Source organism: Lampetra planeri, chromosome 81 (assembly GCF_965212315.1).
Source record: "Lampetra planeri chromosome 81, kcLamPlan1.2.h2, whole genome shotgun sequence".
In the NCBI taxonomy this organism is placed as follows: Eukaryota; Metazoa; Chordata; class Hyperoartia; order Petromyzontiformes; family Petromyzontidae; genus Lampetra; species Lampetra planeri.
This window is the reverse complement of record NC_136185.1, coordinates 1,860,612-1,887,723: the sequence shown is the minus strand read 5'-3', so window position 1 is coordinate 1,887,723 and position 27,112 is coordinate 1,860,612. Positions and strand designations below refer to the sequence as shown.

The following is a 27,112-nucleotide window of genomic DNA, read 5'->3' as shown; positions in this document are numbered from 1 at the left end:
TTTTCAATGAATAAGCTTTTAATGAAGAAATACAATTATCTAATTCAAAACATAATACAATTAAAAGTTGTTTCATTTTAAAACTTCAAAACGGAGCATCGGGAGCTTGCGTGAATGCGTCGTCCGTGGACAATGTTTTTCGTGACTTTCCTGGCCCAAGGCCGTAAATGGTTGTGAGGGGCACCGCAGGCGGTCAGGCTTGCTTCAACCCCATGGTTGTGAACATCCAGACGTTAATCAGCAAGGACCATTTCCCGTCCTAATTCGACAAAATCTACGTCAACACGTAATACAAAATTTTAATTCGTGTTGTAGAGAATGTATCTCCACTACGTGTAACTTTTGAGTGGTATGCCTTGTAACTGATGAATGATCCGAGTGTGCTCCCTATTTCAAAGACAATGAGTTGCTCCAGAGGCAGATGCTTCCTGAAAAAACAAAAGTACCCTTTGACCTGTATCACAAGAACAATGAGTCTCACCTGAGTGATCTGTACAGGTTACTTGCAAAACACACACTTGGTCCTAACATCACTTATTCAATGTTTGACCCTTATAGACAAAATGTTACATGTACGCACACCATCATACAAGTATTCATTCTAAATTATTGACAGGCATATTAACAAAATTGAATTATATTCAAAATTGAATTACTGCACTGAAATATACTGCATTAGGTTACACCCTATTAACAAGTATCTATTTTAAATGATACCACCGTCTGCTTAACAGTGTATGTACAACATACTATTGTGTCATTCAATACGAGTCGGCCATTGCATGCTGGTGTCTGGGTCAAAATTGATCAAATTCTAAACATTACAAACTCCACAACTGAGATGCCACATCAACCATCGCCCCCTAATGACAGGCTCTTGTCCACATGCAGGCCGGTGCAGGGCCACCACCTTGTCCCACACAGGGGCAGCTGCTACTTGGGGATGCTCTTCGAGTGGTTGAGACGAGATACGATACAAAACTCTGAATTGCCGGGGCGATTAAGCAAACACCATATAAATACAATTGATAACATAGTGAATGCTTGGGAGCTTATTGGCTCTCGCTCCTGGTTAGAGATCTACCCAACACACAGGTCCATACAGACTTGCCGCTCTTACTCTGCAAGTTGAACCTAAGAATTGAGTGTTCAACTTCATTCTTGTCATTAAAAGCCCGTCACAAAGGTGCGTCCTATTGGAGCGACATCGTCACTGGCTTACACATCTACCGGGTCTCCATTTGACTTTGTATTGTCTCGGAGGAAGTCCACCCACACCTCCACTTCCACAAACTGCTGGGAGTTGCCTCGCTCTGCCTCACAGTCAGAATTCTCCTCCTGCTTCACGTTGCCTCCATCGATGTGAAGGTCCGATTTTGGAGTTGAATCTTCATCTTCACATTTTACCTTCACTTCTTCGCTCTTCACCATCACTTCTTCACTCTTCACCATCACTTCTTCACGTTTCACCTCGATACCTTTAAAAGCGTCCAAGCTGGAATTGTATTCCGGTTCTTGTTTCACGAGGGATGGGCTCATTGCGGCACTTTGACTTTCGCAAGCTGATTTCAGACTCCACTCCTTGTGGATCTTCTGATGCTTGTGTGTTCTCTGGTGGTTTTCATGATGAGCTGAACGTGCAAACGCTTTCCCACACACACTGCACTTGAAGGGTTTCTCTCCCGTGTGTGTTATCTGGTGTCTTTCAAGAGCAGATGACTGTGCAAACGCCTTCCCACACACACTGCACTTGAAGGGTTTCTCTCCCATGTGTGTTCTCTGGTGTTTTTTAAAAACAGATGTACATGCAAACGCCTTCCCACACACACTGCACTTGAAGGGTTTCTCTCCCGTGTGTGTTCTCTGGTGTGCTACAAGAGTAGATAAACGTGCAAACGCCTTCCCACACACACTGCACTTGAAGGGTTTCTCTCCTGTGTGTGTTCTCTGGTGTCTTTCAAGAGTAGATAACTGTGCAAACGCCTTCCCACACACAGTACACTTGAAGGGTTTTTCTCCCGTGTGTGTTCTCTGGTGTATTACAAGATTAGATGAATTTAAAAACGCCTTCCCACACACAGTGCACTTGAAGGGTTTCTCTCCCGTGTGTGTTCTCTGGTGTACTTGAAGAAATTGTTTAAGTGCAAACGCCTTCCCGCACAGAGTGCACCTGAAGGGTTTTTCTCCCGTGTGTGTTTTCTGGTGTGTTACAAGAGTAGATGAATTTGAAAACGCCTTCCCACACACACTGCACTTGAAGGGTTTCTCTCCCGTGTGTGTTCTCTGGTGTACTTTAAGAATTTGTTTAAGTGCAAACGCCTTCCCGCACAGAGTGCACCTGAAGGGTTTCTCTCCCGTGTGTGTTTTCTGGTGTGTTACAAGAGTAGATGAATTTGAAAACGCCTTCCCACACACACTGCACTTGAAGGGTTTCTCTCCCGTGTGTGTTCTCTGGTGTATTACAAGAATAGATGAATATTCAAACGCTTTCCCACACACACTGCACTTGAAGGGTTTCTCTCCTGTGTGAGTTCTCTGGTGCCTTGTCAAATGTGCAGGACGATCCGTGCTGTTGGCACGCAGGTCGCATTGTTGCCTTTTTGCACCGAGCCACGCCGAGTGCCTTTGCTCCATCAGACCAAGTCTGCAGAGGAAGCGTTAGCTGCAGACAGAAAAAAAGTTATATCCACGTCAGTATCGATGCACAGAGGAATGCATATTTACACAGTAACACATGACTTAGAAGTCAACACTTATTCATATATTCATGATATAGTGAAAAAGATTCCCAAATTCATCACACGGGCTGTTTTGGCACACAATGAGAGGGCGAATGGTCATAAACATGCCAGGAAGCCCTGGAATCTTCAAAATGAATGTTAAACCTAAAACTCCGAGCACACAATTTTGGCTGTCTAGCTACAAAAGGAATACAGTAATCCCTTGCCACTTCGCGGTTCAAGTTTCGCGGCCTCAGTGCATCGCGGATTTTTCAGACAAGGCACGTGATTGGTTCCCGGCGCGAGATCGACGAATGAGAGCACGAGTGGATGTACAGTATCCCGTGAGCTGATTGGCTGCGCATCATCGCATCCTCTCCCAGCTTATTCCCTTGTTGTATCTCGCCACTCTCGTTCATACTGTCAACTGTGTCTCGCGTATCCTAGTGTTGTGTTCGAAATTAACTGGTGAGTGTAGAACACCATAATACGTATCGTATGAGAGAGAGAGTGAATGTATAATATTAAGGTTTTATAATTAAATAGATTTAAGTAAAATATATATAAAGTATAAATATATTTCGATTTAAATCAGACTTACGCGCACCGAACTAGATCAGTTAGAAAAGACACTCTACAAATCACACTTATCTTTGAGTGCAACAATGTCCACATCGGATTGGGAACATGTAGAAAAAATGACTGCCTCTTCAGCTGCTGCTATGTCGACTAAATGTAAGGACAACTTGACTTCCAAATTCAACCGCCTCTCAAACAAGAAACCGGACCCACACATTGAAAAGCTAGATGTTAACAAAGTCGTAATTAATCACAGTAACAGTTCTATTTCTGAAGGTCTGAAATCCATTTTAGCTAAAGGACTAAACTTTGCAGTCACACCTAGACACATACCAGTTAATGATATAATTGCTCGAGTAGATGTAGCTCTCAAGGGCCTGAGTCACATCGCTGCAGACGTAGCAAGATCTGAAATCTCTGCAACCCTCAAAAACGCTAAGATGCCAGCTAGTGTGATGCCGCCGCCACGTAGCCGTTCAGCAGGCGCCTCATCTACGACCTCGCCACCACCAAGCGACGGAGCCGACCCCACGTCCCCCTCACCTCACCTCACATGAACACACCCGCACGCACTTTCCCCCACCCATAGAGCTGGAAGGGGAGGTCACCTGATCGACCGGTTTTTATCCGAGAAGCCCTTATCGGGATTGACTTTCACGGTTTCCGGCGACCAAGGAATTGGACGACCTCCCCCGACGCTACGTTGCACCGCGGCGCTGCGACCGGCCTTAAGATGGTATGGTCGCGGCAAGGGGCATTCGGCCACCGCGGTTGAAACGCATCCCCCACACACACCGCCCACGTATCGACGAGGCAAGCAGGGGAGGGACGGGACGGCATGATTAGCAGGACTGCAGGGGCTCTTGCGCGTAGTCGCTGATGGTTGGGATAATTACGCTTGAGCGCGCAGGCACCATTGTTAGGGAAGGTAAAGGATTAAGCTGAGAGTATGAATAATCAGGAGAGCGGAGGCACGCGGGGAGCCCGTGCACAAATTCCCACGGCGGGCCTTTGTGATGGACGTCGCCGCATAATCTGCAATAATAAAGGCATGCGTGAGAAAGGGATTAATTAGAATTTATGCCGAGCACGCAGCACATTGATTAGCATATGCGCCGCGCATGAGCGGAGAGTATTCGGGGAGTCCGGGAGAGAGGATAAAAGGGATCGTAGCAAGGTAGAGAGATCTCACTTCTCTTCAAGAGGCCCGCGTGCAAGTCGGCTCCCAGCTCTGCCCTCCGGACGTCCGCGTGACGTGTCCAGACGAGCATCGAGGAAAAGCCACAGGACGCCGAATACTTCGAACCGTGAGTAGCAAGGTGAAAGGGTATCGTAAGCCGATAAATAGGGAATAGGTCCAGGGGTAGGAGAATAGGCCAGCCTCGTCAATTCATACTGACTCAACCAGTTCCAGGTAGCAAACAATAAATCATTAATAGCGAATCGTGGCCTCGTGTGATCTCGGTGAGCAGTGTGAACGTGTGTGGTACTGTGCACACAGCGGCTCGCCTCGTGGGAGCGCTGCGCAGAGCGGCGCGAGAGTGGGTGTCGCGTCTGTGCAGGTGTGTGCGCTCGTAGTGTGGGGGAAGGGGTCGGTGCGTCCGCAGGTCCCTGCTCCGTCTATCGCCGCAGGGACTCGCGCAGTGTGAGGGCAGCGTCATTCGCCCTCCGACCCCCATTTAATAGTGCGTGATTCGTGGAGAAACAACGCAGCGTTTACAGGTGAACGAGAGCGTGCGGCGAGCTATGCCTCTCACACGGGCTCGCGGAGGGACGGACCAGGGAGGGAGCCGTCAGGCGATGAGCCCAGCGACGGCAGCAGCTGCTCGCAGAGTAGCGAGGGGTCGGTGAACGGCAGAGCCCCGGCCATAGGCACGGATCAGGGAGGGACTTCGGGGACCCGCGGCCCCAACACTAGCAACATCAGCAAAGATGAGCGTTTTGAATTAGCTCAATTAAAAAAGAGGGATGACATTGTTATCCTCTCAGCTGACAAAGGCAATACCACTGTCATCATGGACAAAACAGAATACAACAACAAAATCCAAGAACTACTCAACGATGGCAGCTATACAAAAATAAAAAGAGACCCCACCAACAGCCTTGTCTCAAAAACCAAGCAAATAATTTCTGATTCAACCGCATTAATTGATCAGACCAAACAGTTCTCGTTGAAACCTTCTGCAGCCAGGCCACCAAGATTATACGGCTTGCCAAAGATAGATAAAGAAGATACACCTCTTCGCCCCATTGTCTCTACTATCAACTCCCCCACCTATAAATTGGCTCGATTTTTTGTCTGAAATCCTACGGCCTTTCACTGGAAAAACCACCTCTGCGGTACTAAACTCTACTGACCTGGAATCGACAATCAAGGGGATTGCCCTGTCCCCAGACGACCTGCTTGTCAGTTTTGATGTGGTTTCCTTATTCACCAAGGTTCCTGTACCTGACACCATCGCAATCATTGAAGACTTGGTTCATCAAGGACTGAATGCTGGGGTACCCCCCCCTGGTGAGACACTGCTTAACCAATACATACTTCACCTGGAATGGAACTTTCTACAAGCAAACTGAGGGCACCCCAATGGGCTCCCCCCTATCTCCGGTTGTAGCCAACATCTTCATGGAGAAATTTGAGACTGACGCCATCCAGACTGCCACTCTACGCCCGACCTTATGGAAGAGATACGTAGACGACACTTTTGTCATCTGGCCACATGGCCGGCCTGCTCTAGACCAATTTCTTGACCACATCAATTCCATACACCCAGCCATCAGATTCACCATGGAAGTCGAAAAAGATGGCAAGCTACCCTTTATGGATGTCCTAATTAAAAGGAGACCTGATGGTTCAATGAGCCACTCTGTCTACAGGAAAGCCACCCATACGGATGCTTACCTAAAACCGGATTCCCACCACCATCCATCCCAAAATAATTCCCTCATCAAGACTCTATACCATAGAGCCCAATGCATCTCCGACCAGGAACACATTGTCAGTGAACTCAAACACGTACGCCAAGCTCTTAAGGCTAATGGTTACTCCGACTACACAATCCGCAAAGCCATCACTCCAACCATCAAGAAGCATCCTGTTGAGGAGCCTTTCAAGACCATCACCTTACCCTACATTGCTGGGGTCACAAAAAAGATCTCCAAAATCCTGATTAAACACAAGATCCAGGTCCGATTCAACACAGTACATAAAATCCGTGATCTGGTCCCGTCTGTAAAAGATGTGGTTCCAGACATACAGTACCCTGGCGTCTACAAACTAAGTTGCCTCTGTGGTAGCAGTTACATTGGGGAAACCAAACGACATGTCTCGGACAGCATCCGTGAACATAAAGCAGACCTGAAACACGGTAGGACAAACACCTCAGCCGTGGCAGATCACTGTTACAACTCAGTGGGCTCACATGACATTGACTTCTCCAAGACAGAGGTTCTCTGCAAGCCATCTGGCTATCATGAGAGATTCGTTCATGAGGCGATCCACATATACAAACACAGAGACAATTTCAACCGAGAAGATGGATTCTGGCTTAGCAATCATTGGAAGGACGTAATAAACCATTTCGGATCTTAACTGATTGTGTTCACGTTTACGGTGACTTTCAGACCGCGTTCCACTCACTGGCATTGTATTGTCCGCAGGGAATGGATTCTTTGCTCCGCTGCCAATTTTTCCCCCCACGACTCACCCATTGACACGACAGTCAATGGTACAGTGTATAATAACAAATAGTATAACATTTATATGCTTAATACAATGTACAAAGTAATATATAGTATCGTAATTGTATAGTAAACATATAGCAGTGTGATACACATTAGGGTGGGTAGAATAATACATAGTGTTATATTAAAATGTATAAGATATAGGGTGGTTTATAGCAATACAGTATATAATTTAATGTTGGGTTTATCTATGGCAGTATATAGTACGGTGTATGCTCGTGTGATGTAAGAGAATAAAGTTTAGATGGAAGCATATTATAATTTTTACGACGTAGAATTGTAATGTATTACTTGCTGTTAGTAACTCAGCTTATTGTAGAGTATAGTAAGTATACTGATGGTGCTATGCAGGTTATACTCTAGTTTTTTATGTAGTTTATACTTTAGTTTTCTACGTGGTTGTTTAGTAACTGCAGCTACATACTATTAACATTCCTTTCCTTTGTTAATGCTACTCCCTGCACCCTCCCTTGGTGCTGCTGATCCTGCATAATGCATGGGCATAATATGACTTTGAAACCCCCCCGCCCACCTCCTACGCATTTCCAATGAATATGCTAAATTCCTCTTGATATGCACATTCTTTTTGTTAAGGCGCTCTTCTACCTCCAACCCAGCTTATATATAAGCTCCTAGCTTGGCAGTGTCTCATTCTTCACCTGAAGACGGCTGCTTGCGTTGTAGCCGAAACGTCGTGAGAGTTATTTTATGTTTTATTTTCATTATTTTATTACTTCCCTTCTACGTGACTTTACCGAAAGAACCAAGAAGAAGTATAAATATACATATTTTAAACATTCTGGTACCCACACACACATATACGGAAATTCCTAGGGGGGCCAATCCTACTTCGCGGATTTTCACTTATCGAGGGGGGTTCCGGTCCCCATTAACCGCGATAAACGAGGGATCACTGTATTTATGAAAGTTAAATTTAGCTGACATAGCAAAAGGTGTTGAAAAGAATACTATTTGTGTTATGCAAAAATGCATAAATTAATGTTCAATCGCAACTTAGAGGTGTGAAGCCAGCCAGGCTCACGATGTCCTTGAATGCTGGAATGAACAGATCTGACTTCAGCTGCATGTGTGTGCTGTGTTAACTTCTTGACTGTTTCCATTCTTATAAAGTTCCAGAGGAAAACAAAAACAAACTATTGTTGTGATACAGCATAACCTCCGTGTTCAATAGAGTTAATAGACTTAACTGCAAACACAAACTTTACACTGTCACACACTGGCATGGTTAAGAGGTGTGTCTAGACCCATGCCTAGCCACCTTCATACACTCACTATTAATGCTTCCTGACTCCACAAAGTAATTCAATGAGGATTAATCAACATCACCGAGGCTGGGTGTCTCTCTCGCTCCCCGTGGTTAGATGTTAACTACCTCTCCTGGCATACAGGAAGTCGTGGGGTCATCCCAACCCTGACGCCTGCTGTATATTTTTAGTTTGTGTGTCTTTCTCTCTTCCCGTGGTCGCGTGGATTTCCCTCTGGATCCGCCGGTTGTCCCCACTCCACATGCAGAAAGTGAACACCGCCACGTGTCCAGAGTGAACACCGCCACGCGTCCAGAGTGAACACCGCCACGCGTCCAGAGTGAACACCGCCACGTGTCCAGAGTGAACACCGCCACACGTCTAGAGTGAACACCGCCACGCGTCTAGAGTGAACACCGCCACGTGTCTAGAGTGAACACCGCCACGTGTCCAGAGTGAACACCACCACGCGTCCAGAGTGAACACCGCCACGCGTCCAGAGTGAACACTGCCACGCGTCCAGAGTGAACACCGCCACGCTGTTGACAAGCCTCACCTTGTTATTGTTGTTGTGGGCAGGTCGCTTCTGAAAACAAGAGTGGTACAGCAGCTCAAGCGGGCGTGGCCTGGTATAAAATGAAAAAAAAAACTGCGAATATTTTAAATAAAACAAAGTTACAAAGTAGCGAGCCAGGTGAAGAGAAATTAAAACTTAAGCAAGATACTCTTTTGTTCTTTCGGTAAAGTCACGTAGAATAAATAAATAAATAAAATTATAGTTTCAGTTTCATTTATTTGGTATAGCCCCGTGAGCCATTCGGCTCTTGAATCGGATGCAACCGCAACAAACAAAAACATGAACGAGAAAACATCTTAAAGTGACTATGTGACTGTGCAAACATAAAATCCAGGGAAAAACAGCAAAATATTCCACAAAAAGCACCGTACACCAACGCTGTGTGCAAATAGCATACGACGTTTCAATTGCAACACAAGCAATCATCATCAGGTACAAATGAAAGAGAAAAAAACCTAGTAAACTTAGAAATGTAATGCAACACAACACAGAGAGTCGGCTAACATAAGTCAACACCCCAACAGGTTGATTACGTTCTTCCAAAGATTTCTCAATTTGAGAAAGACAAAACACAGACACTGAGACACAGAGACACATAGACAGACACATAAGCAGAGAGAGATGACAGAAAGACACAGAGAGAGAGAGACACACACATAGACACACAGAGAGAGATGACATAGAGACACAGAGAGACACACACACAGAGACACACAGAGAGATGACACAGACACACAGAGAGAGACACACACAGAGACATGACAGACACAGAGAGAGACACACACACACACACAGAGACACACAGAGAACATCGGGGGGGACCAAATCTTGCAGGGAGTCTGGGGTCCCCCCCCAGAAAAATATCTAAATTTGAAAACTCATTTCCTGCCATTTCCTCCCTAAAATATTTGTAAAAGTTCACTAACACATGGGATAGAATTTTTTTCTTTTATACAATAATGTCTAATAGTGTATTGTATTACATTGCTGTTTTTTCTTTTTTACCTTTTCTTGTTTCATAGTATGTAATGGCAGAGATTATGGATTCATAAAGTACAACGCAATCATATAAACAGAAATCTATGCATTGTTATATGAAGACAAGTCCAGATTTCGTGGCCAAGGTTTAGCAAATTGTTCTTTTTATTAACAGAGCATCGCAATTATTATTTACAAATATTTTACAGAAATATATTGGAGGGGCATATTTGATTATTATAATTATTATAACATATTATGATTATTATAACATGTTATAATTATTATAACATATTATACTTATTATAACATTATAATTAATATATAGTATATTTATTATAACATTATAATTACGGCCTTGTGTCAATGAGAGATTTGGAATGTAATGCAACACAGAGTCGGTCAACACACCAACTAACGTACTCTTAGGTTGTTTCGGTAAAGTCACCATGTAGGTAGAAAATTAAATTAAAATTAATAAAAGTAAAAATAGAAATAAAATCATAAAAAATCACGCCTCACTTGATGCAGCAAATCTGGCTGTGACGGTCCCACCTGATGACGGAGACTTGTGTTGCCTCCGAAACGTCGTGATTTTTTATTTTATATTTTATTTCTATTGTTACTTTTATTAATTTTTATTTAATTTTTCACCTACATGGTGACTTTACCGAAAAAACCTAAGAGTATGAATCACTGCAGTCACGAAAGCTTCAAATCTAGAGTTAACACAACTAACGCATCGCCTGGCTGATCGCGTTCTTCCACAGGTTGCTAAACTATCTTCTTGGTTCTTTCGGTAAAGTCACGTGGAATGGAAATAATAAAAATATAAAAAATAAGACAATTTTTTTTATTTCCATTCCACGTGATATAAAACATAATGAAATGTTATGTTTTATTTGTATTATTTTGTTTTATGTTTATTATTTTATTATTTCCATTCTACGTGATGACTTTACCGAAAGAACCAAGCAGATGAATCACTGCAGTCACGAAAGCTTTAAATCGAAATTGCTAAACGAAGCGAAAGAATTGAAGCGAACGCGATCAGGCGAGGGCAGGAGGCAAGGCCCCGGGTTGTAAAGTTTCAATCTGGACATCGCTTCCATGCTCGCTGCTACTCAAATAACATCCCTACGAGAGAGAGAGGCTCTACCTCGGTAAACAACAACCACAACCACCACAACAACAACCACCACCACCACAACAATCACCACAACCGCGATGAGAATTTCTCACCTCGGATTTCAGTTCCCGCGCGGAGCGGAAACTTTCCGTTACCTCGTGACGTCACGCGGAAGCAGCAGGTGACATGACGTCACTAGCGAGGTACACCTCCCTCTGGCGTTTCACGCCGATGAGGTCATGCTTAGTGGTGACGTCACAGAGCGGGGTTGGAGTTTAAGTTGATTTAGATTCATTTTCCATCGCTCCCTCCCTTGAACAGAGACCCCTTGGGTGTGTGAGCTCAGCTCAACAACGTGGACATTGTTGTGTGTACACACTGTGTGTACACTGTGTGTGTGTGTACACTGTGTGTGTGAGCTGGACCGGTACCGCCTGGATCTCTGTGGCATTCAGGAGGTCCGGAGGACCGGTTCTGGCTCCTGCCACCATGAGGGGTGGACAGTCCTCTACTCGGGGCAGGAGACTGCCAAACAACAGGGTGTGGCTCTTCTTCTGAACAAAAGAATGAAGGGGGCGTGGGAGCGTGGCGGTGAGGTGTGGGAAGCTGTAAGCCCCAGGATACTTTGGACTCGCCTTCCCATCAACCAGAGGCGAGGAGTGGTGGTCGTGGTTACTTATGCCCCCACCGAAGACGAACATCCGTGGAGGGATGCAGGCAAGGCCGATGAGTCAGACGCTTTCTATGACCTCCTGTCACAGGTGCTGGCTAAAGTGGCCACTCGGGACAGAGTCATCTTGTTGGGTGACTTCAATGCCCGAGTTGGTCATGATGCTGGCACCTGGTCTGGAGTGATTGGAAGGCATGGGCCAGATCAGCTCAATAATAACGGTAGGAGGCTGCTAGATTTTTGTGCAGCCCATGGGCTTGTAATTACCAACACGCTCTTCCAGCATTGGCGCATCCACACAACATCATGGATACATGCCGGGTCCAAGCAAGAACATCTGCTGGACTACATAGTGACGGACCAGCGGATGAGAGCCTATGTCCTTGACACCAGGACCTACCGTGGAGCTGATCTGCCCTCTGACCATCGACTAGTCATCTGTAAGATGCGCCTGCCATTCTTCCACTCCGGTGGTGGGTGTACACCCAGGATCCCATTCCAACCAAAAGTGGCCTGGTCTCACTTAGCTGATGAAAGTTGCAAGCGAGAATTTCATCATTGCTTGCAGCTGGGGTTGGCATCGTCCCCCACTCCACCTGATGTCGAGGGTAAATGGGCGAGGTTTAAGACTGTGACTCATGCAGCTGCAATGGCTGCTTTGGGTTCGGAGAGCCGTAAGGCGCTGTCAGGATGGGTGGTGGTCGCGGGTTGCTGAGGAGATGGAGTCTGCCTCAGTGGCCCGCGATCACAAATCACTATTTAACTCCATCAAAAAAGTAACCTGCAGCGCCACACCTATTACCATCATTAGAGGAACAAACGGTGATCCAATCTCCGACCCCCAGGAACAGGTTTGCAGATTTGCTGAGCATTTCTGTGAGGTCCTGGGGGAGGGAAAACCTCTCAGCCAGGAAAACATCATGGCACAGAGTGGGGATAACCCTGCTGAGGCTGCGGTGCCTCAATTATTGGAAGAGGTCACCCCCTGTGAGTGGCTGGCTGAGGTGCCAGCTGTTGAGGAAGTACTGAGGGCGATCCGGAGTCTGAGACCAGGGAAGGCACCGGGCAGAGATGATCTCCCAAGCGAAATGCTGAGGGAGGGTGGCGTTTGTGCACAGACTGCCCTCTATGACATCATAACAACAGTCTGGACCACTGGACGGGTTCCGCAGGACTGGAAGGATGCCCTGGTGGTCCCCCTCTTTAAGAAGGGGGACCGTACCGACTGTACTCCTCAGTGTGCCGGGTAAGGTCCTGGCAAGGATTATTCAACATCGCCTTGCTTGCTAGGCACGCTGAGGAGAGGCTTGCGGAGCCCCAATGCAGTTTCAGGAAAGGGCGGTCCTGCACAGATGCCATATTTTCTGTCCGTCTGCTACAGCAGAGGTGTAGGGAATTCCAAAAAGACCTACATCTCTGCTTTATTGACCTGGTCAAGGCCTATGATACCATCAGTAGGACTGGGCTCTGGGTTGTTCTTCGTGCTTTCGGAGTCCCTGACCCTCTGCTCATGATCATTAAGGACCTTCATGATGGTGAGCGGGCCCGGGTAAAACTACGTGGCCGGGAGTCGGAGCCTTTCCCTGTACACCTTGGGGTGCGACAGGGATGTCCTCTGGCTCCCACATTATTTAACATCTATTTCGACTGCGTAGTTCGTGATGCCTTCAATAGCTGTACCGGGGGAATTTCCATTTGGTACAGATATAATGGGAGGCTGATCGACGCCCGGGTGCGATCAAGGGATGGCTCCCTATTGGTCAACCACGTTATGTATGCCGATGATTTGGTAATAGCTGCTCATTCAGAAGAAGAGTTGGAGACGCTGCTGCTGAGACTGGAGTGTGCCACTAAGAGGTGGGGCCTTACCATCAGCCCCACCAAAACTAAGCACCTGCCTGGTGTTGTATATGTTGGGTTTGAAAATTTTGATGTGTTGTATGCGTGCGTGGGTGAAATTATTATGTTGTATGTGTGGGTTATGAATATTCAGTGAAAATAATAATAATCAATTGAAATTTGGCCAAATGTGTAATTATCCGGAAATATGTTAATTGAGGTAATTATGCACATTTAATTATGCCAATTCGAGAGGTAATCGTAGTAATTATGCGAGTGGGTGGAATTATGATGATGCAAGTCGTTATGATAACCAGACCCCGCCTCGGTGACGAGGGTGGGTTATCGATCGGAATAAGGCAATTAATCGTATGCAGTTATGCAGGTGTGGTGTAAGTATGCAAGATTAACTTAGATTAACTCGGCATCGTTGTCTAGGTTCGTCTCATTCTCGCTTATCTTTAGGTCCCCGGTTCACCCCGTTATCGCTTTAACATTTATTGAGTATGTGTTAGTGTGTTTATTAAGGTCACCAAGTTCAGATCTCAACGCAGAAGCAGATTTTATGCATAGACTTCAGGAAAGAATCACACAACCACTTCTGTATTAATCAATTTATTACTAATTCAACCTCAACTATGATATAGTATGCGAACTCTCAATCCCGGAACGTCAACACGGCATCAATACAGTATCATCAATGATTGTCTGATTTCACTTGACAACGGCACATAGATCCCGCGTAACGCGATGGTTGTTAGTGAGAGAGAGAGTCGTTAAAACATGCAAATACTATGCTAAGAAAACCTTAACGTTAATGAATGATTATACTTGAAAGATTATACGGCGATAAAAACACAATCAAGACAGTTATTATTCTTAAAGGCACCAATCTCAACAGATACATCGGCAGGTTATCTGACAACAGAATGGCTCGGAGTAAGGCCTGCGACGGCGCTCCTTTTCCGAAGATCGTTATCTTATACAGAGTTTACTAATTGGGGACCAGATCACCTGTTAAGGATCTGGTGGGCCACCACTCCCCACGTGAGCGTTGCTCGGCGGAAGGAGGTGCCAAGAATCAATTCGTATTGATGGATCTGTTGGGAATTTAAGCGATTAAGAGTACAGTCCACTAAATATTAAAGATAAAAATTACGAATACTCTTATAAATGACGGATGGCCATCACTCGGTCTCGAGTTTTTCTTCACAGCCACGGATGGCTTATGGGTTCGAGTGGGTTTGAGTGGTAAGAGTTGTCTTCAATAGTCAGTGTTCGGAGTCGGTTCTTTATGTCAAGCAGACGCCTGGTGGTCGTGTGGTGAGGGGGCGGTGCGCGTCATACGTATTAGTCGCTCCTCTGTCACCGTGGTGAATTGGTTGGATGCCTGTTGATACGCTGTCGTAGTTCGGAACCCGGTCGGTAGGTGGCGCCCACAGCTCGCTCGCAGCGTCGTCGCCAAACCGCGATTCTCGCGGCAGCAGGGAAACCGACTCGGCAGAGGTTGAGCTGTCAAGCGGGTCTTGCCCGCCTGCAGAGGAGATGGGGAGCCGCTTGAGTCGAGCCCCGAGAGCCGGCTGAACTCGGCTGAGTCCCAGAAGCTGAAGAGTCGAGCCGACCCTTGGTCGCAGCTCGCCCTTGAGTCGACCCGCTCGGTCGAGCTGAAGATGAGTCGAGCCGACCCGCTGGTCGAGCTCGGCTGGTGAGTTGACCCTTCTGGTCGAACTCGGCTGGTGAGTTGACCCTTCTGGTCGAACTCGGCTGATGAGTCGAGCCGACCCTTCCGGTCGAGCTCGCTCATGAGTCGACCCGTTGGTCGCACTCGTGATGAGTTGACTCTTCTAGTCGAACTGGTTTCCAATGCTCAGAGTCCTTTCTTTTATGCCGAAAAATCCCTTTGGACCCTGCCCACAAGGCGGGGTTTCTTTTGATTTACTGTGTCAGGATCTGTCCGTGTGTAGGTGTGTTCATGTGTGTGTCCGTACGTCCGTGTGTCCTTGTGTGCATCACCCACGGCATATTCCGTGGTCATATTCCCTCCATAAAATCCACGAGCAAACAATCAGGTGTTACAAATTGCCTCGAGGTCGTCTCTCTGTCTGGGTGCGATTTATCTCTTGGTTGGCCTTCTTCATGAACCAAAACACAGACGTTACAAATCGTCTCACAGGCATCTTTGTCCTCTTTGTCCGTGTTGCACCACCTGGAGGGAGGGGCACACTCCCCCCCGACCCTCGCTGACGCATGAAGAAATGATTAAAAGTTTTAACATTTGTCCCTTACCATTTCCCAGTTATGATTCTGTATTTAACCTAAGGTCTGTCATTTCCCATCGTGGTGCTTGACTCAAGTGGAGGTGTTTCCCCGAGCGTATACACACTCATATCCCGCGCTGCGGGGATACAAAGACGGCCGGGATCTCCCTTTCTCTCCGACCCTGGATTTAACATCGCTCTTTTATTATGTATTTTATTTCGACCTGGTGGTGATTCATCCCGTTATGCTTCGGGTCGAGCCTACCCTGTTGTTAAATTCCGACTTTAACAGTGACTTTAATAGCAATACAGAATAATTGAGCTTTTTGACTTAACTAGGCAAACACGAACTTCTGGTAACCCCCGCAGCCTCGCTGTTCAGCTGAGCCTGCAACCTTGAGAGTAACACAACACCCTATTCTCGTCTCACTGTGGTCATCCAACCTTCTGCTCTGGGAGTGTGATTAATTTCAGGACAAGGCCCCCTCACGTTCAGACGCGCAGGTTGTTTAAATCATCCCCCTCTCCTGTGTACACAACCTTGAGCTGAGCTTATCTTGGCTCTTTCAGCTGCAGAGAACAAGGCGTGTTTCTCCTCCCTGTGTGCACGTGTTCCAATTAGCTCGAAATCCCTAACACACAATCAGTGATGACCCCCGGCCTTCTGTGGCCGTGATCCAGACAAAGGCGCCTCTGCTTCCTTCATTGCCTTGAGTCGACACTGCTCCATTATTCGCCCATGTGCTGAGGTCATAGATGGTTGGGCTTTTTGCTTTAACTGTCTGGCTGACTCTCCCACTGTCTCTGCCCTTGCAGGTGACACGTGCCCGTTTATCAGGCCTTATCTATCCCTGAAGCAAGGTTGCAATTCTGCCATCTTAGCCCTCCTCCCGTTCATTACTACAACACCTGGTGTTTTGCAGTTTGCTGTGCTTTGGTGTTTTCATTCATTATATATCAATGATGGAAGAAGGCTAGAATACAACACTGGGTATTTTGTACCATCGGACACTCCACCCCCACAACTCCCAATTGGTGATGGGGCAGTTGTGGAGAGAGTGGAGAGTTTCCCATACCTGGGCAGTGTGCTTATGACCGGCTCCAGTTTATCAGCAGAGGTCTCACTCCGAATCAGTCGAGCTGCAATATATTTTCATCGGTTGCGTAACGCTGTGTGGAAGCTACCTGGTCTGTCGCTCCGCACGAAGCTTCAGGTCTTTTCGGCCACGGTCATTCCCTCCCTTCTCTACGCTTGCGAAACGTGGACCCCCCTAGTGGAGCATCTTCGCCGGTTGGAAACATTTAGGCTGGCCTGCCTACGATCCATCCTGGGTTTAACCAGGCTGGATTGTGTGAGGAGCTCACAAGTCCTTGAAAGATCTGGGCAAAGTCCCATCAGTGAGCTCCTCCGGCAGGCAAGGCTGCGTTGGCTGGGTCATGTAGCCCGCATGCCCAGCCACCGCATGCCTAAACAGCTTTTGTTCGGCCGGATCGAGGGGGCTAAACGGGCGCGGCACGGGCTAGAGAAGAAATGGAGTGATGTGGTACAGGAGGCCGTGGAGCTGAGTGGACTTGCCGATGACTGGTACCAGCGGTGTCAAGATCGGCCTCAGTGGAGGAGGCTCGTGAAGGACGCTACTGGGCAGTTGGAGGCAGTCGCCCTCCAACAACAACGGAGGGCGGAGGAGTGACGCTCACAACAACGAGCGGAGCGCCGGGTGGCTAAAGCACAGCAAGTTGGTACAGTAGGGGGCACAGGTGGTGCATCAGCCAGTCATCTCGGTTATCTCGGTCAGTCGACCCGTGGCACCTGGGTCTGCCCCGTGACCTCCTGCCAGCGGGCGTTCGACACTTCACGTGGCCTCAAGGTGCACATGGCCTGGCACAAGCGTCGTGGTGACGTCACCGCCACTTAGTGGCGAATGGTGGTTGTTGTTGTTGTTGTGTGTACACTGTGTGTGTGTCTGTACACACACTGTGTGTGTACACACTGTGTGTGTACATTGTGTGTGTACATTGTGTGTGTACATGGTGTGTGTGTTTAGTACACACTGTGAGGGGCACAGTCATCTCTGTCGACCAATGGCATCTTTTCACCAATTTATTATTTTCCAACTTTTTAACTTTATTAATTATTGTATATATTATTGTTCGTTTTCTATCTGCGTTACTTTACCAAAAGAACCAATACTATGGTAGGGCATTCTCTGTTTATTGCAGAGGTTCAAGGTTCAAATCCGACAGGCACACCTGGCTACCCCAGTAACATTCGCAAAAATATGCGCAATCTGCTTAACGGCAGATGTAAAACAAAGCGTTGTGTCATTCACAATACACAGGTCACTGCATGTTGGTGTCACGGGTCAACATTGGGGTAATGCCAAACATTATCCAGAAACTACACCATGGAGATGGCGCGTCAATGATCGCCCCCTACCGACAGACTCGTGTCCACGTGCAGGCCGGTGCAGGGCCACCACCTTGTGCCACACAGGGGCAGCTGCCACTTAGGGGGCACCTTTAGATTGTTTGAGATGAGATTCGATACGAAACACCGAGTTGCTGAGGCAATTAGGCAAGCGACTTATGAGTGGAAATATGATGTTGGTAACGTAGTGAATGCTTGAGAGCTTCATTGTCTCTCACTCCTGCCGACAGATTTACCCAGCCTACTGCTCTACAGATACCATCCGCTCCTACCAGAGGTCGCAAACGGGTTTTGATTCCTTACCCGTACCCGTACTCAGCCGCACCAGGGTCGCAAATGGGTACCCGTACCCGGGTACCCGTTCCCTACCCGTACCCTACCCGAAATGAGTGACAAACGGTGACTGACCAGTGACTCACGGCCTACCCGTACCTGGCCGGGTACGGGTAGCCGGGTATCGGGTAGGGTACGTGTATCGGGTACCCGGTTGCGACCTCTGGCTCTTACTCTGCAGGGACAGCTACGCATGGTTCGAAATAAGTTGTAGATACACACAGACTCACGCAGAGACCTATAGATTAGCACGTTTGGCTATGTATGGTGTGAAAGAAGTTCCAGATACACAGAAACTCGGAGCAAGTTTGAGTCGCGTGTAGTCGTGGGCCGTGGAAGTTGAACAGGCGCGTGTTGCTACTGACAGTAGTTGAATATGGTTGGATAGACGCAGATAGAGACAACAACCGCCATTCGCAACTAAAGGGTGGTGACGTCACCACAACATTTGTGCCAGACCATGTGCACCTTGAGGCCACGCAAAGTGTCAAACGCCCACCGGCAGATCACGGGGCAGACCCAGGTGCCACGGGTCGACTGAGATGACTGGCTGATGCACCACCTGTGCCCCCTACTGTGCCAACTTGCTGTGCTTTAGCTACCCGGCGCTCAGCTCGTTGTTGTGAGCGTCGCTCCTCCACCCTCCGTTGTTGTTGGAGGGTGACTGCCTTGAGATGAACTGTGTAGACTCGTCCTAAGCCATCAGATTCACCGTCAGCAGCACGCCGCTTCCAATGTTTTAGCAGTCCATGTATAGTAGGAGGGAACTTAATGGTAGAGCAGGTTGGCAGCAAATGGGTCACTTGGGCACAAAACCAAGAACGCCATCAGGGTGGTATCTAGTGGAGCCAGGGCCTGTTGTTGGGCATTTCCTTTGGTGACGTAGATGCGTTGACCATTTTGGAGGTGAAGTGCCAAATGGACGACTGTGGGGGAACGGTCATGGATGGGGAAGCCAAGAATTCTGCAAATGGCCTCATTGTTGCTGATGTATCTTGCTTGGAAAAAAGGTTAAGCTCATGCACACTTTGCCCCTCTCTTTTGATAGGCAAAGACAGGCATGTCAGAGCATTTGTTGATGTATTGGCAAACATAATTGATGGCTTTTTTTAGAATAGCAGAATTTCACGGTAAAGTGGGCCTGGAAGATCTTGCACAGAAGAGGGCAGTAGGGAAAGATCCACCGGTTGTGAACCTTCATTAGCGAGTTAGTGGCAGGTCTGAGCATTGTTTTAAATCCACCATGCTCAGTATTTCTGTGACGATATCGAGGATAGCCATCATGGGCCGACTGAGTGTCTTGCAAGTAGTTCCGTGGATACCTCTTGGTACACCTGTGGTCTTGCATACATGGCGCGTTTGGCTAGAACTGGGCACATGGGCTATGGACCATTTGGTTGCAGACCGCATAGAAAAAGGGCAGGGTCTTGATGGGGGTGAGATAGCTCAGCACTGATAAATGTGTTAATGTGACTTGCATGAATTGTTTCCCTCATCCATAGCGAAATGTGAGCATGAGGTGGACGATTTTGCCACCCAATGGTGTGCAAGTTACTGCTTGTCTATACAAACAAGCCACCTTCGTTGGTCATAATAAGCATCATGAGGTCATAAACTTTGAATTTTAGACCCTCGCTAAGATGTCATGTCTGTCTGGTGGCTTTTGGATTGGATAAAGGTAAACCTGCAACTCCTTTCATTTGGGATTGGAAGTGAAGGTGATGAAGAGATGGGGAGTGGCATATTGGCTGATGTACATCATGGCATCCCGAGTCTTCTCATGCATGTATCTTGGTGGAGCTGTGAAGGATGAAGGCAAAATAACTAATCAGCCCACATTGTGACAGTTTGCATCTCCTTCGGAATTGATGGCGTCCCAGAGATGAGCATACTGTTCACACGCAGGCGGGTTTGATTCAGTAGAATGTAAAAGAAGGCGCTCACTCTCAATGTTGGCATACTCATTGACAACATACTGGTGAAAGAGGTTGGCGCACCACAATGTGGTGTCCTCCTCTGTCCATGATAACGAAGGAATAGAAGTTTTTTAGAGGAGACAGTTTCGTGAGGATGTCTTTGTCCTGCAGATTTGTAATTGGAGAAATCTTGACCTGGTACCCATCTTGGCCTTGCGACAAGAAAATGTGTTATTGTCGGGCATCGTATGCTCTGTTAGTGTCAAGAAATTGTGCGATGGTGTTTTCTTGGTATGGAAGAACAATGTCTCTCTCACAATGTTCCTCACCCACCGTAAGAAAGCAAGGTCAACAATATTTGGGGCATTGAACCTCCCTGCGTGCTCCCCGCTTTGGTGGAAAGTAAAGGTGCGGTACGGAAAAATGTAAATGGGTGATGTCCCCACGAATGTAACAAAACGATAGACGAAATGCAATGGGCTGTAGCTAAGAAAATCCAACGTATTTAGCAGTATAACATTAATCGGCATCGCAGTACTACGTATCAGTAAATAGCGTGACGTGTGCAATCGAAACAATAGAAATGCATTGAAGAAATAAGATGAAATAAGCTTACATTAAAGAGCAGCAGTACGCATAGGTAAGTTGAGAAGTAGGCTACAGTCGAGATTATAGACTGCCAGTACGCCGACTCAATGACACAAGCATTGCTACAGTCGACTTGAAAGGCTGGCAATATGGTCAGCAGCTGATAAAGCAGGATACAGTCGACATGAAAGGCTGGCAATACACCGAGTGAGGTAAAGAAGCAGGCAACAGATTATAGACTGGCATACACTCAATGCCCAAAAGCAAAATTAGCAGTGTAGATAATAGTTTAACATGTAGGCTGTCGCGACCAATATTATTTATTACAAACATTTTTGGGTTAGATCGCGTTATTATTTATGTATCGTAATCCTCCACCACCCGACACGAAAAGTGTCACGTTGACAAAAGACAAAAAGTTCACTACTTTAGACCACCGATGTGTTGAAGAGTGAATCCACAACATTAAAAGTTTTGAGTAGTACGACGTTTCGCTGGTAATCACATCCAGCATCATCGGGCAATTCGCCAGAATGGTGCCAGTGCACCGACGTGAATTAACGAGCAGGCAGCAGCACGGACTGGCAGTACACCATCTCAGCTTCATAGAAACACAGCTAAACAAGAACATACTTAGCAACCAAATAGTGCAATATTAGTTTTCTACACACAAACATTTTTATTGTAATATTTGCCAACTTATTTGTTTCATAATAGTAAACATTAAACCTGAGTTCTTAGCGAAAGATTAAATAAAATTGTACCTCACATTGCCGTGGTGAGGCCTAGTCCCGTGCAGAGCCCGCGGCCTCGCCTAGATTGCCAAGCCGGAGGAGGTGACACATTGCCAGGCTGGGGGCTGGGCCGCTCTCCCCACTCGCGCTGCAATAATGCCATCTAAGCGCTCTAAAATTAATATCTACGGACTTTATAGCAGTAACTGCACGCATTGGGGTGGGGGGGGGACACATAAGACTGTGAAGAATGAACCTCAGCGTTGTGTGTCTATTTTTTAAGCATTGTTAACGCGAATGAAATTTTTATCGATCGTGTGTTGCTCGGGGCGCAATTGCGTGCTTTGTCCCGCAGCGGGCGGCAAAACTACATAAATAACGAAATATCGCACAAAATCGCTAATTAAACTAATTTAATGGTGACGGATGTGAAAAATGAATAGTGTTTGCCAACCGCAAGGCTTACGGCGTGGTACCGGGCAAATTTTTTTCGTAAACCCCACTGTTAGAGAGACAAATCCCTCGCAAGCGCGTGAACACACAGACAGACAAAAAATGAATTTATATATAAGCGCACTACTTTAACTGTGATGAACGCTGCACTTTCTGTCGTTTTCATGCAGGGGGCGCTGTAAACCTACGCGCCCCCTGCATGAACGACGGAGGCGCAGGGACAGACGTTCGATCACGTTGGAATTGATCTGCAGACGGCGGTCTTCTCGCACGGCCAGCTCTGTGTCGCCTCATCTCAATCCCGCGATCCCAACCAGGTGAAAGTCCGCATCGAACCGAATCCCCGGTAAGGCCATCTACTTAACGACTAGAGAAAATTCACACAAAATGTCGTTTTCAATGAAGTCTTCCAGATGGAAAATGATATCAGCTTTTAATTAAGAAATACAATTATCAAATGCAAAACAATATACAATTCAAAGTTGTTTCATAGTAAAACTTCAAAAGGGAGCATCGGGTGCTTGCGTGAATGCGTCGTTCGTGGACAATTTTTTTCGTGACTTTCCTGGCCCAAGGCCGTAAATGGTTGCGAGAGGCACCGCAGGCGGTCAGGCTTGCTTCAACCCATGGTTGTGAACATCCAGACGTTAATCAGGAAGGACCATTTCTCGACCTAATTCGATAAAATCTACGTCAACACGAAATACAAAATTATAATTCGTGTTGTTGAGAATGTATCTCCTCTATGTGTAACTTTTGAGTGGTATGCCTTGTAACAGATGAATGATCCGAGTGTGCTCCCTATTTCAAAGACAATGAGTTGCTCCAGAGGGAGATGCTTCCTGAAAACACAAAAATACCCTTTGACCAGTATCACAAGAACAATGAGTCTCACCTGAGTTATCTGTACAGGTTACTCCAAAAACACACTTTGTCCTAACATCACTTATTCAATGTTTGACCCTTATAGACAAAAGGTTACATGTACGAACCCAATCAGACAAGTATTCATTCTAAATTATTGACAGGCATATTAACAAAATTGAATTACTGCACTGAAATATACTGCATTAGGTTACATCCTATTAACAAGAAGCTAATTAAAAAAATACGCACCGTCTGCTTAACAGTGTATGTACAACATACTAATGCACCATTCAAAATGAGTCGCCATTGCATGCTGGAATCTGGGTAAAAATGTAGCAAATTCTAAACATTACCTACAAACTCCACAACTGAGATGCCGCATCAACCATCGCCCCCTACTGACAGGCTCTTGTCCACATGCAGGCCGGTGCAGGGCTACCACCTTGTGCCACACAGGAGCAGCTACTACCTGGGGATGCTCTTCGAGTGTTTGAAACGAGATATGATACAAAACTCCGAGTTGCCGAGGCGATTAAGCAAGCACCATATAAATGCAATTGAAAACATAGCGAATGCTTGGGAGCTTATTGGCTCTCGCTCCTGGTTAGAGATCTACCCAACACACAGGTCCACACAGACTTGCCGCTCTTACTCTGCAAGTTGAACCTAGGAATTGAGTGTTCAACTTCACATTCTTGTCATTAAAAGCCTGTGACAAAGGTGCATCTATTGGAGCAACATCGTCACTGGCTTACACATCTACCGGGTCTCCATTTGACTTTGTATTGTCTCGGAGAAAGTCCACCCACACCTCCACTTCCACAAACTGCTGGGAGTTGCCTCGCTCTGCCTCACAGTCAGAATTCTCCTCCTGCTTCACATTGCCTCCATCGATGTGAAGGTCCGATTTTGGAGTTGACTCTTCATCTTCACATTTTACCTTCACTTCTTCACTCTTCACCATCACTTCTTCACATTTCACCTCTTCACATTTCAACTCGATACCCTTAAAAGGGTCCAAGATGGGATTTTCTTCCGGTTCTTGTTTGATGAGGGATGGGCTCATTGCGGCACTTTGACTTTCACAAGCTGATTTCAGACTCCACTCCTTGTGGATTTTCTGATGCTTGTGTGTTCTCTGGTGTCTTTGAACCTGTGATGACTGTGCAAACGCCTTCCCGCACACACTGCACTTGAAGGGTTTCTCTCCCGTGTGTGTTCTCTGGTGTGCTACAATATGAGATGAACGTGCAAATGCCTTCCCACACACACTGCACTTGAAGGGTTTCTCTCCCGTGTGTATTCTCTTGTGTGCTACAAGATGAGATGGAAGTAAAAACGCCTTCCCACACACACTGCACTTGAAGAGTTTCTCTCCCGTGTGTGTTCTCTGGTGTGCTACAAGATGAGATGAATGTGTAAACGCCTTTCCACACACACTGCACCTGAAGGGTCTCTCTCCCGTGTGTGTTCTCTGGTGTACATGAAGAGTTGATGAATCTGAAAATGCCTTTCCACACACAGTGCACTTGAAGGGTTTCTCTCCTGTGTGTGTTCTCTGGTGTATCACAAGAGTAGATGAATGTGAAAATGCCTTCCCACACACACTGCACTTGAAGGGTTTCTCTCCTGTGTGTGTTCTCTGGTGTATTACAAGAGTAGATGAATGTGAAAATGCCTTCCCACACACACTGCACTTGAAGGGTTTCTCCCCTGTGTGTGTTCTCTGGTGTATTACAAGAGTAGATGAATGTGAAAATGCCTTCCCACACACAGTGCAGTTGAAGGGTTTCTCTCCCGTGTGTGTTTTCTGATGTACATGCAGAGAACAAGAATCTGAAAACGGCTTCCCGCACCAAGTACACTTGAAGGGTTTCTCTCCTGTGCGAGTTCTCTGGTGTTTTTTAAGAGTAGATGAACGTGTAAACGCCTTTCCACACACACTGCACCTGAATCGTTTCTCTCCCGTGTGTGTTCTCTGGTGGACATGAAGAGAAGATGAAAATGAAAACGTCTTCCCGCACGGAGTGCACTTGAAGGGTTTCTCTCCCGTGTGTGTTCTCTGGTGTACTTGAAGAGAAAAGGAATCTGAAAACATCTTCCTGCACCGAGTGCACTTGAAGGGTTTATCTCCTGTGTGAGTTCTCTGGTGTTTTTTAAGAGTAGATGAATGTGCAAACGCCATCCCACACACACTGCACTTGAAGGGTCTCTCTCCCGTGTGTGTTCTCTGGTGCTGTGTCAAATGTCCAGGATGATCCGTACTGAATGCACACCGGTCGCATTGATGCCTTTTTGCACCGAGCCGCGACGAGTGCCTTTGCTCCATCAGACCAATTCTGCAGAGGAAGCAACAGCTGCAGTCAGAAAAAAAGTTATATTCACGTCAGTATCGATGCACAGAGGAATGCATATTTACACAGTAACACATGACTTATAAGTTGACACTTATTCATATATTCATGATATAGTGAAAAAGTTTCCCAAATTCATCACACGGGCTGTTATGGCACACAATGAGAGGGCAAATGATTATAACCATGCCTGGAAGCCCTCGTATCTTCAAAATGAATGTTAACCCAAAACTCCGAGCACACAATTTCGGCTGTCTGGCTTCAAAATGAATGTTTATGAAAGCTAAATTCAGCTGACATAGCAAAGGGTGTTGAAAATAATACTATTTGTGTTCTGCACAAATGCATAAATTAATGTTCAATCGCAACTTAGAGGTGTGAAGCCAGGCACAGATGTCCTTGATTGCTGTGATGAACAGTCCCGACTTTAGCTGCACGTGTGCGGTGATAAAATCCAGACTCTAACCTTACAAAGACTTCCAGAGGAAAACAAAAATAAACTACTGTTTTGATATAACGTCCGTGCTCAATAGAGTTAATAGACTTTACTGCAAATACAAACTTCATACTGTCGCATATTCAGAGGCGGAGTCAGGATTTTCAGGTGGGGGGGGGGGGGGGTAACACCTCCAGCAATGAAAAATGATAGTTGTTAGTAAGTAAGGAGTTGTTAGTAAGGAGTTGTTAGTAACTAAGGACTTGTCCCTTGCTTTTTATTCGACGCGTGTGATTGGCATCGCGCTCACTGAAGGTGTTGATGTCTTCAGGGAAGTCGTGTACTGTAGACGCAACTGCGCACAATTTTGCGAGTCGCTTGTAACTGCTTTGCCGTTACTTATTGCCAATTATGGACATGGACTGTTGTCCTCTTAGAGTCCCTGGCACGTAATAACATGCCACACGGTGGCGGTGGGGGTCGCAAAATGCTGATTTATATACATAAAAAAAGGGAAATTTGTGAATGTGTCTGTTATAAATGTTTAGCATACTTCCCGACATGCAACAAACTTAAAAAATGGCATGTGGATAGCTTCCAGACTGTACACAATGCATGCTTGCTGACATCACCCCCCCCCCCAAACACTCCACGTAGGCCGTGTTTTAATCCAAGACAAGAATCCAAGTCCCGGGAAAAGCCGGGTAGTGAAGCTAGTTACTAATAAACCCCAATGATCGTTGGGGGGGGCACGTGCCACCCCACCCCCACTGGCTGAAGCACTGTCACACACTGGCATGGTTCACAGGTGGTGGTGTGTCCAGACCAACGCCTGGCCACCTTCACCTGCTCAGTATTAATGCTTCCTCACTCCACCAAGTAATTCATTGAGGATCAACCAACACAGCCGAGGCTGCGTGTCTCTCTCTCTCTCTCCCAGTGGTCGCGTTGATTTCCTTCCCAATCCCCGGGTTTCCCCTCCACATGTCTAGAGTGAACACCGCCACGCGTCTAGAGTGAACACCGCCACGCGTCCAGAGTGAACACCGCCACGCGTGCAGAGTGAACACCGCCACGCGTCCAGAGTGAACACCGCCACGCGTCCAGAGTGAACACCGCCACGCGTCCAGAGTGAACACCGCCACGCGTCTAGAGTGAACACCGCCACGCGTCTAGAGTGAACACCACCACGCGTCTAGAGTGAACACCGCCACGCGTCTAGAGTGAACACCGCCACGCGTCTA

General features: G+C 46.8%; 1 protein-coding gene across 1 annotated transcript in view; it reads right to left on the bottom strand.

Annotated features, from left to right (window-relative positions):
• The window catches only part of LOC144738298 (uncharacterized), a 39,717-nt gene continuing 12,605 nt past the window's right edge, over positions 1 to 27,112 (bottom strand). The window contains exons 3-4 of the mRNA XM_078621304.1: positions 23,833 to 25,435; positions 1 to 2,658 (exon numbers count right to left, since the gene is read on the bottom strand). Of these exons, the coding sequence (XP_078477430.1) occupies positions 1,219 to 2,658; positions 23,833 to 25,435 (3,043 nt within the window). The 3' untranslated portion in view covers positions 1 to 1,218. The remainder of the gene's footprint in view (positions 2,659 to 23,832; positions 25,436 to 27,112) is intronic.